This window comes from Arachis ipaensis, chromosome B10 (assembly GCF_059453495.1).
Source record: "Arachis ipaensis isolate K30076 ecotype BB chromosome B10, ASM5945349v1, whole genome shotgun sequence".
Classification (NCBI taxonomy): Eukaryota; Viridiplantae; Streptophyta; class Magnoliopsida; order Fabales; family Fabaceae; genus Arachis; species Arachis ipaensis.
Window position 1 is genome coordinate 140,581,126 of NC_142435.1, and position 11,666 is coordinate 140,592,791.

The following is an 11,666-nucleotide window of genomic DNA, read 5'->3' on the forward strand; positions in this document are numbered from 1 at the left end:
TATTACCAAACAACTAATTATTTATTTTTATAATTTTCTTATAAAAATTATATTTTGTCTAACAAGATGCCCCCAAGATTTCTCACTTGAAGATATGCAATGATTAAAAGTGAGAAAACTTAGTTGTTTATTGACATTTTTTTTATTTTTGATATTGAGAGTCAATTGACATTTTAGACACATCCGCTTGACAGATTAAATGCCTACTAGTAATAGACTTAACAGAATTTCTAAGTCTAAAAAATTTTTACATTAATAGTTGAACTGTCAATGGGGTCTATTCTTTTGTATGAAATTTTTAAGTGTGTCAAATAATATCTGTTCTAATTTCGGCACATTAAATGTATATCAATTGACCTTTGTTTTGACCTTTAATATTTCAATTAAGAGTTTTTTTTTTTTGACACACACTTTCATTGTTTTAATTGACACAATTTTTCTAACTTCAGAAGTAACAAAATCTTAACTTCGTGAAGTCGTTTCTTTCATATGTTAAACTCCAGGTGTCAATTAAATTTGATAAAATTTCTAATCCTATAAAATCTCCACACTAACATTCTAATAGTTTTGACTCCAAGCACTAAGAGACTCAACAGAATTTCTAAGTCAATTAGACTTTTGTATTTATGAAGTACATACCCAAATGTTAATGAGAGATTATTTTTGTCCAAGATCTTAAACTTGATGCATTTTTTTTTAAATAAAATCATTCATATCTATTTTACACATCTCAATACTTTCAGGATTAAATGCATTGGTGTCAACTGTCAGCGGCTTGACTCCAGGATTATACATCCTGAACTTCACATGCATCTCATCATAGTAACAGGTACTATTGTCAGCAAGAACTTCCTCCACTCCTCCATCTTCATTCCAGAAAATCAATTTTTGATGTAAAGTGGATGGAATAGCACCCATTCTATGAATCCAATCACGTCCCAAAAGCAAGTTAAAACCAGCCTTTGAAGGAACCACAACAAATAGAGTTAGCCTATTGACAGAACCAACCTCAATTGACAGCAGAACCACACCTCTAACAGAAGAAGTCTTTCCATTAAAATCTGTCACCCCAATGCTACTTTTAATCAGATCCTTTTCAGTCTTTCCAAGCCTTCCCATCATTCTTTCAGGCATGAGATTAACAGCAGCTCCCCCGTCAACCAAAATCTTATTGACTATCCTTCCGTCAACACGAGCCTTGATATGCAGTGGACGCAAGTGTTCCTTATCATCTTCAGTAGGCTTCTCAAATAATCCTCCACCACACATATTGTCATCTAGCAATAAGCATTCGCTTCCAGGGAAGACATCATAACAATCATCTTCTAATGACTCTACTTCCTGGACTTGACTATACTCCTCAGGCAGTATTGACACCACAGCTATAGGTTGCTTAACACCAAATATTGCTTCTAAGCTATCATCAAAATCAGTGTCAAAATTATCAGTAATTAAATCTTCATCCTTTTCTCCCTTGTTTTCAACCATTACCCTCTTCCCAGCAAGATTGTTCTTGACATTTTTATTGCACTTAGGGTGATTAGAAGAATTGCCTGTTTCTACAGACTTGGCCATGGTTGGCAAAGGAGGAAAATCTACTCCGTGTCCCTTGTATGGATCCAAAGGAACATACTCAGGTATATTCTCTTTCTGCTCAAAAGTTGTAAAAGGAGAATATTTTGGAATATTTTGACAGTTTGACCAAGGAGAATAATTAGGAACCTGCTGCATGTTAGGATTATAACAAGAATAAATTGGCTTTGAGGGAACAGGCGCATTTTTTGGAATATATATACTACCTCTGTCTTGTGCATGATTCATGTTCCATAACCGAGACTCATAGTACCTGGGCTTAAAAGGTCTAGGCTTCACCCATTTGTTTTTTCCTCTTGCAAAAGCAGTAGGTTGATTCTGCACATTTCTCACATTCTGGACCTATTTATTGTTTGAAATTTTGGTGGAAGGAACTCTTGTCTTTTGAGAAAATCCATCAGGTTTTCCACCAATCATGACCATAGTCTTCATCTTCTGGTTGACGGGTTGTACTCCAATGTTGTTGACGCACTTGTTCAAAGGAGTTTGACCGCCTAACTTTTGTTTTTCCTCAGCTATCTTCCGCTTTAGCTCGTTAGTTTCATTTTCTTTTTCAGCAATCTTCTTTCTCAACTCAGCCTTTTCTTTCTCTTCAACTTTGTACTTTTCAAACTCTTTTGCAGCTTCCTTGTGAAAAACAGCATTGCACTTTGGGCACATGGCAATGGTGCTGTCAGATTCTTTAATTCTCACCAAAAAATCTAACAAATCCTCACCAGGACGAGGATAAACTGGCTTCTTATCTTGCTCAAAGACTCTCAGGTCTTTATTTTCATTTTTAGTACTAACCATCGTGGCATCAACTTCTATCATGTTGATTGACAAATCGAATGGCTCAACATAATTTGAGTCGGCAGCAAATGGTTCAGTGTCCACCTTCATAGTAGTTTTATCCTCAAACTTCAGTCTTCCCTCCTCAATTGCTTTTTGTATCAAATCCCTGAAACGGACGCAATTGTTAGTGGTATGCGAAAATACTTGATGAAACTTACAAAATTTCTTATTCTTTATTTCATCAGTTGTAGGCATCTTTTTTCCTTCAGGTAAAATAAGCTGCTTATCTTTTAATAAAACTTCAAATATTTGATCTGCCTTAGAAATATCAAAAGAATAAGTCTTATTTTCAACTTTAGAATAAGAAGAAACTTTTTCCTTTCCTTTAACGGGCTTCAAAGATTTGCATACATAAGGAGGACCCCCACGTAATTCGGCAATATAAATCTCTTTTTCATCTGAATCACTACTATCGGAAAAATAATCAACATATGCAACCTTTTTTGAATCCCTTTTAAAATTTTCTTTTTCTTTCTTAATTTGTTCTATCTGTCTTACTCTCTCAGCTAATTGGGAAAGATCTAAAGTATGTTGATTAACAAGTTTCTTCCTAACTCCGAATTCTAGCCCATTAGTAGCTATTTTGACAACTTCAGATTCTGGAATCGGAGTAAAACATTTATTCCTCATGTTTCTAAACCGCGCCAAATAGGTATCAATGGATTCTCCTTCTGCACGTTTGACAGAGAATAAATCCGTAAGACTAACTTTCAATTCACCTCGGAAAAACTGATCATGAAAATTTCTCTCTAACTGCGCCCAAGAATGAATAGAATTTGGTCTCAAGTTAGAGAACCATGTAAATGCATTTTTTGTTAAAGAAGAAGGAAAGTATCTCATCTTGAGATATTCATTAGAAGCTGCTTCCCCAATTTCAACCGTATATCGAGCAATATGCTCTACTGTAGATTCATTTTCTTCTCCAGAAAATTTTGTAAGGGATTTTGGAATTTTTCAACCCCTTGGGAGCTCTGCTTGTTGGACACACTCAGGAAAAGCAGACACAAAATATGGCCTATTCAAGCAACCAACATTAAATCCCAAACGGTTTAAAACTTGTTCAACATTTCTTGCTAGATTATAATGCCCCCCTAAGTTATTTTGTCTAAGTCTTTCTAACATATCATCAGCATTTTGACCCTGTCTAGGCATATGAATATCATAATTAGGAATTGCTCCACCGTTCTGATTGACATTATCAAATCTTAAACCCAAGTTATCATTTTCTTCTAAATTCACCACAGTAGCAATCCTATTGACTTGCCTATTTAATTGTTCAATTCTAGTGTTTGTGTTTTCTAGAAGAGGATTTAAAACTGTCACCATTTGATGAGTTAACATGTTTACTAGATCATGGTGGCTTTCATCCATCTGCTGCCTAATATTTGCTAAAGATCCCACAGTTTGACTAGGTTGATTAACAGGCATTGCTCTTGACATGTCAGGAAATACAGGTTTAGAATTTTCTACCCTAGTGACAGTGGACGTAGTAGAATTAGATGCACCGTTATTTCCTGTATTAATAGCATGTAAAAAATTTTGTTGTGATACGTGTGAACCTGACACCCCAGAAACAGGTACATTTGACATGCCATATGGATTTTGATAAAGAGGATTTTGAAAAGTTGAGTAGAGAGGCACAGGCAATCCTTGTGTCACCATGGAGGGGACATACCCCGGTGGCAAGCCATATGGCGGCCACCCCATGGTATTTATGTGAGTTGCATTTAACCCTGTATGGGCATGGCCAACGCCATCATGCCTCACTGACATCAAGGTAGGCTCTGCATTTGAAATCACAGGAGAATTCCCAGATTCATTTCCTCTAATCTCATCACTAGAAGTAGAAGAAGATGCTGCAGAAGTATTTGACATGTCAACTGACGCTGATTTCCTTGGCTCTGGACGCACGAATTTACCACTACGCAACCACATGCAAATTCAAAACTCTTTATTTTTCTTTTGACAAACTACAATCTATTGACAATGTCCCACCGGGCGTGCCAATTTGTTTTACTCAAATTTTTGTTCCATTATTAACAACAAATAAATCAACAATTTTCGAGTTTTGTTTCACAATCTTAATTCAAAGAGCGGAAACGACTCCTTTTGTGGGTGTCTCAAAGTCTCAATTGTAGTTTCGAAAGTAAAATTAAAGATAAAAAGGAAAACATACAAGGTGCCGGAGGCAAAGTAAAATGCAGAAATTAAAACAAACAGGAAATTAAAAAGAAAATGAAAGAAGAAACATGAACGTAAAAGAGAAAAAGACGTAAAAGTAAAGAAATTTTATTAATAAAAACTGAAAGGAAGCAAAATACAAGTGTTTGAGTTCAGAGGAATTACTTAAGATTCCCAATTTTACTCTGTGATGTCAAGGGGCTGAGAGCGTTTTTGGGTCCTAAATGTTTTCCAAGAAGAACTGAACTGATTACAACGTGTTCCTAAAGCTCTATTTATAGACTAGTCTAATCTCAATGGGCAGTTACTCTTTGTACACCACTTGCAGGAAATTTGAATTTCTTATAGCTATTCCTGCACTTCTTGCTTGCTGCTAATTTCAAAATTTAAATAAATAACCAACTATCAAATGATCTAATTTAATTTAAAATAGATATAAATATTATATATAAGAATATTATCAAACAACTAATTATTTATTTTTATAATTTTCTTATAAAAATTATATTTTGTCTAACAGGAGTAAATGTGTTTCAAGAAGGGGAAGAAAACATTGGTCAATTTCTTTTATCTTGAAGGCATCGAGTATCCAATTTTCATTTTTACTCATCTTTTGCACTGCTCATGCTTTTTCCAAACTTGAAGTCATAATGATGCATGATAAATGTTCTTTATTTTCTTAGACGAATAAATGTTCACGTCAAATTTTGATAAAGAATTAGACAAATTAGTCATGTTATTATTATTTAATAAAGACATAACAGTTTTTAAAAGTTCTTAAATTTTTTAAATCAATCTCTCTATATAGACAAATAATAAGGTTTGAAGATTAATTTGGTAATTAAAATTTAGGATAAATATTAAAATGTCTTGACTAAATACTTTGTAGAAACAGATTTAGATATTACTCAATAAAAAAATTTAAAATAAAGCTTTTTGTGTTTTATCATGTATTCTTTTAGAAATAGTTAATGAAAGTTGATTCTTCTGTTGAATAAATAATTATGTTTTTCAAACTCCTAAAGCATGGGATACCAATGACAGACTATGTTACATGCGCCCTTTAGCCATATGGGTGATGCAGTAGGCAATTACAAAAATTTTTGGTGGTTAGAAAGCTTTTTATGAAGCTTTGTCATCGTGGTTTGACGTAATAATCGGTACAAAAAGAGTCATCAACAACAGTTGAGATTGAAACTACGCTAACATACTGAGAGAATGTGGTGGTTGAGGATATTAGGATAATGACACGAGTGTTTTGAAACTTTTATCTTTGCATTAGAGCATTAAGGAGCTGCAAACTAATCATACAAATAGATGACACATATTTGTATAAAAAAATACAAAAAAGCTCTGTTAATTATAGTTTTTTGGGATGACAATGACAATACTGTGCCTCTTAATATTTTATTATACTATTTAGTTTGTTAAACATATGTATTAGGTGATAAATTCCTAAACCACTACAATATATCATATCGTTTGTAATTCTTTTTTAGTTTTTATTTTTTATTTTTAGTCTAATTGTATTCATTAATTATATTATTTATATATCACTTTTTTTTTCTTTTTAACAATTTATACTTTTCAATATCATTTAGGTATAATGTTGTTAAAAATACATAATATTATTAAGATTTATGAAAAATAAAATTAAAAATTAAATGTTAATTTCAATTATTAAAATATCATATTCAAACTTATATTTCATCTAAAAGTTTTATATTTGTACCAATATTTAAATATAATCTAAAATAAATGAATAAATAAATAAATAAATAAATAAAAATGAATATTTAGAAGAACAAAAATTAAAATGATAATATGAAGTCGTATAAATAAATTTAAATTGAATATTTTCGTAATTTTACTTAAAATATAATTTATGTATAAATCTTTTAATTTTATAGTAGACTATACTCATGGACCTACAGGGGTGGGATGCCTGTTGCGCAAGCAGTATGCCTCTGCGTATTGTATTATCAGTGCAATACCCCCTTCACCTTGTGCGTTGTATTTCTTTCAAACGGCGTTTACAATATTACGGTGAATTTGACGTTGCTCTTTAATAGTAAAATAAAAAATCAAATTATTTTGCCTAATTTTAAAAATATATTAATAAAAATTATAATATTTTATATAAGTTTATCCTATCACTTGTATTATTCTCAATTTTTTTTAGATATTAACTTACGCTACAACTTTTAAAATTATATATACTAGCGGTTCAACAGGCATGATTCAGCTGCTTTTCTATTGTTTTTAAAAGATTAATTTTTATATTTTTATTTTTAAAATTATAAATTTAATAAAATAATTTAAAAATTTAAAATAAATACTATTTAAAAATAAATATAAAATTTTTTAAGTTATTTAAATTTTAGAATATTAAAAATTTATAAATTTAAATTAAATAAATATTAAAAAATTTATCATATCATTATTATGTGTAATAAAATAATAATAAACATTTATAAAGTAATTATTTATAAACATTATATAAATATATTTATTTATTTTTTCAAGAATTAAGATTAAGACTCGAATCCAAAATCTTTAGGTGAGGATGGGGGACTATGCCATTTGAGCTATGAAGCAAAGATAAAATATTATATTTAAAATATTCTTTATCTTCATGAATAATTCTAATTTTATATTCAATTTATTAAATTATCTTTAATTTGATTACTTTTTTTCAAATTATTAATTTATTTACTTTTATTATATTCCTTCAGTGTATCACAGATTATTATTTCTCTTACTATTATTATCTATACACATATCTGTCATTGTCTCAGCGTAACTGTTATATTGCTTTGTTCTCCTTTCTTTCTTTCTTTTTTTTTCTCCTCCAACATCTTTTCTTCACCCGATTGTAGTTAATTATCACCAAGTACAATTATCACAATTTTCAATCTGAATCTATCACTTTGATTTATAACCATCCATTATGTTAACTTTTATGAGTTGTTAAAGTGTTATTAAAAGAATTCGTTTTTGCCTCTTTTGAATTCGTTTTTATTGACGTGCGTGTTAACTAATTTTATTGTTTTATTAATAAAAAATTTAAGACATAAAATATTTAAACATTTTGTTCAAATTATCAAAATTTAATGTTAGTAATCCTAAAAACTAATATCAAAATATATTAATTTTAACTAATATAATAAAAATAGTATATTACTGTAAGTTTTTAACTAATAATTATAAATTTAAGTTATAATTTAATATAATACCTTAAAACAGATGGTTGCCATTGACTGCTATTATATAAGTTTGATGTTTGTTTTATTGTGCACATTAATTAAACTATACTTTATTATATCATTTTGTATGTTTTGAAATTATGCGATCGTATTAAGGATGACATTAGTTTTTATAACTAATGCGAATTCTTTTACTATTTTATTTATCATTTTAATACTATTCATAAAAAATAATTACTTAAAGTAAAATACTATATAAAAAAAGATAGAAAACTTTTGAACTTATCATTCGAGTTTGTTTCTTAATTCTCACTTCATATTACTCAAATTTAATAGCTTGATGGTGGTGATTCTTTTTATTAGTTACAAAATTTTAACATCCTCTCTCTTTCGCTCTCTTAATTTTATTAAATAGTTTTTTTTAGGTCAAAATAGTTTTAACTTTCTCTATAATAAGTATTTTTTAAATTATCTAATGCATAAAATATCACATCTTTTTATTTTATCTTAAAAGCTTCATATTTTTTTTTATATCAAAACATTACGATTTATCATATTATTATATATTATTTTTGTACCATAAAACAAAAGATAAAATTTTATTTTTTTTGTTACTTATTTTATTTTATTTTGGCTATTTAAATTAGCATGTATATTATCAATATATTTTCTATTAGTTATGCATATTTTTACAATATTCTTTTTAGTTCCAATCAATATGCATTTAAAAAAATCATCTTTGAATCTTAAGTCATGTAATTCAAAGATCATTGCATTCATATTTTCTAAAATTTCAAAAAAATAAAATTTTGTTGTAATATTATAATTAGTTGAATGGAGAAATAATAACAATCACATCATAATTTTAATTAATAAAGTAAAATAATTTATTAATTTATATTAAATTATTAATTTTAGTTACACTTAAAAGTAAATAAAACTTTAAAAATAACTAAAAAAAATTTAAAAATCTTATGTAAATCAACATATACATAAAATATTATGTGAAGATAAGTATAAACATCAGGATAGTCGATAAGTAATTACGGAAGAATAAAAAATAATTATAAATTCTAAGAGTTGAAATAGTAAAAAGAATGAGGAAGAAAAAGTTAGATATTTATTGAGTTATTCCTCTTGAATAGGATAGAATTAAAAAAAATGTAAAGACAAAATTAGAACATAATTTGAATACTAAATTGATAGTTTTTGAAGAGATTCTTCGAATAAATAAATAAATAATATTAAAAATAATAAATAAAAATTAAAGAGATGAAATGCAAGTAAATAATCAAAAATCACATTTTAAAATTGAAGTTATTTATTCATAAGTATGTTATGTCATCGAGAAGAAATAGATTATTATCCAAAAATATATGCTGAAGTATAGACATAATAATATTTGAATATGTAAAGAACCTGAAATAAAAATAATTTTACACATGAATTAAGAAGTAATATGATTTGTTATTTTAAATTTTAAAAAACAACAAATTAAGTATTGAACTATTGGTAGAAAAAGCTCAAAATAATTCTAGCAAAACAATAAAATGTTACAATGTCTTGGTTTCTAGTCTACATAAAATCAATCAATAATTTTTTTTAAATAAATATAAATATATCTGTACAGTTTCACCTTATAAATGTTGTGATTAGGTTGTATTTAAAAAAAAATATAAAAGTAGATTACAAAGAAAAAATGTAAAGAGAAGTAAACTCTCTGTTGAAATATTAGACTTAGTTACTCATTTAAAAAGTTTAAATTACACTTTCACCGTTTTTAACTATTATTTATGCAAAAAAAAAAAGACATATTAGAAAAAATAAAACTTTGATTGAAATTACAACTTAATCCTTGATATTGGATTTTTTTACTATAATTTCTTCTCTTCTTCTCCTTGCTATATTTTTATTTTCAAACATTAGTGCCATAATCCTAACTACTACAAAAATCAACTACATATAAGATTTTTTATAAATATAATAACAATACTTTAGAATAAATAAATAAAGGGCAATTTACTGAAATAAATAAACTGGCCTCCAAATTTACCAAAATACATATTTTGCTAAATGGATATCGAAATGCATTTTTTTCATAAACTATGTAAACCAAGACAGGGGTCCCGCGGTTTACGAATGCACGTAATCTGCTACAGGGGTGTCGCGAATTACGTTCGAAGCAAATCATCACATAATCCGCAGTAGGGGTGTTGCGGTTTATGCCTTAGTGTGGACTTAGTTCAATTTTCATGGAGGATGAGTTTTTGGATGAAACTTTGGTTTGCATTTTTATGTATGGCGCAACATAGGTTGGTACTTTGATTTAATTGAAATTAGTCTCTTGAACTCATAGAATTACGAACAAAATTAGAACACCTTTACTCAAGAGAATCCCAACTACATAGAGAATCGCTAACAATAACCACGTCACTGTAAAACGAACAGTAAGTACATAATTTTACTTAATAGTAAGTACAACTAAAACAGGACAAGAACACAAATAAGAAAAGAAAAATGAAAGCTAATCATGACGACTTAATGACACCTATGCCTCAGCACTGGGGGCGGATCCTCGCTGAGGACAAGTCCTGCGAGTGTGTCCTGTCTGTCTGCATAGCCCACATCGCTTCGGCCGACTAGTATCGGCCTCATCCATGGTGTTATAGATTCTTGTTGACCTCGATCGCTCTTCTCTGGCACGTCTCATGTTAGGATCAGGAACGATAGTAGGATCGGCGTACGGTGGCCACAGTCTAACCGGGAGTGAACACCTTACTCATGGTATAAACCTCACGGACGTATGTAGCCCAGTCTAACCGGGACTGAGCACAACATGCAATCGCATGGCAGCACGGGTAATGGAGAGCTTGAAAGTACCCGTAGTCACAAGTGCGATCTCTGAGGGAAACCCGATACGTCCCAAGCGAAAAGTTACCGGTAGGAGTCGTCTCAGCCACAGTATACTCAGACTGATGTCTGTCAAACAGAGTAACCGTGAAGCACCTCGAATCTTTCAAGTTGCACTCTATCGCCTTGACCAGCGCCTGGCAAAACCGTTGGCCTAATCCCAACTGCGCCCCTGCTGTCTGCCCTCGGACGACAAAAAGCTCTGCCGACCTCCCGTATGTGGATTTCACAAGTGCATTAACTGGCAGATTCCGTGTCCCCTTCAATACAGAGTTAACACACTCGAATATGTTCATTGTCATGTAGCCGAACCGACTGCCTCCATCCTGGTGTTGGGTCCACGTATCGTACTCCAGTCGATTGGTCCAATCACACATGGCTGGATTCTCCGTCCTCATAATATCAAACCAGTAGTCAAACTCGGCCTCAGTCTTGGCATACGCCGCATTCACGAGCAACCGCCTTGCATCCTGACCCTTGAAACTGAGAGCAAAATTAGCCGCAACGTGTCAAATGCAATACGCTCGATATGCATGAGGCGGTTGCCAACCACTATCTGATGCCTCCAGTGCAGTCTTAATGCCGTTGTGTCTGTCAGAAATCACCAGAATCTCTTCTTGTGGGGTCACATGTTGACGCAGGTGGGGTAAGAAAAAAGCCCACGACTCAGCATTCTCCCCCTCAACAAGTGCAAAAGCAACTGGCAATATATTCGAGTTTCCATCTTGCGCAATAGCCAGAAGCAAAGTATCATCATACTTTCCATACAGATGTGTACCGTCAATGCTAATTAGTGGCTTGCAATGTTTAAAAGCTTCAACGCATGGAGGGAATGTCCAGAAAAGTCGATGAAAGTACTCTATAGACTCATCAACCTCATCACATACACGCACTGGAGAAGTCTTCAACAAAGCTATCATTCCATCCATCGTTGCTTGCATC

At 30.8% G+C, this 11,666-nt stretch overlaps 1 protein-coding gene and 1 pseudogene across 1 annotated transcript; both read right to left on the minus strand.

Annotated features, from left to right (window-relative positions):
- Positions 1–696: 696 nt before the first annotated feature.
- Positions 697–2,475, minus strand: LOC148581918 (uncharacterized; annotated as a pseudogene).
- Positions 2,476–10,570: 8,095 nt separating this feature from the next.
- LOC107621424 (uncharacterized) lies at positions 10,571–11,653 on the minus strand. The gene is made up of 2 exons (XM_088494503.1): positions 11,247–11,653; positions 10,571–11,207 (listed from the first exon to the last, which is right to left on the minus strand). Exons 1-2 carry the CDS (start codon positions 11,651–11,653, stop codon positions 10,571–10,573), a joined length of 1,044 nt encoding a protein of 347 aa, XP_088350629.1.
- Between the last annotated feature and the right edge of the window lie 13 nt (positions 11,654–11,666).

Bases quoted from the DNA above. Each gene is read 5' to 3' on its own strand.
- LOC107621424 (XM_088494503.1), bottom strand. From the start codon at position 11,653: ATGGATGGAATGATAGCTTTGTTGAAGACTTCTCCAGTGCGTGTATGT. The intron at 11,208-11,246 runs GTATTGCATTTG...TTTTGCTCTCAG, and splicing joins CCGCCTCATGCATATCGAGC to TTTCAAGGGTCAGGATGCAA.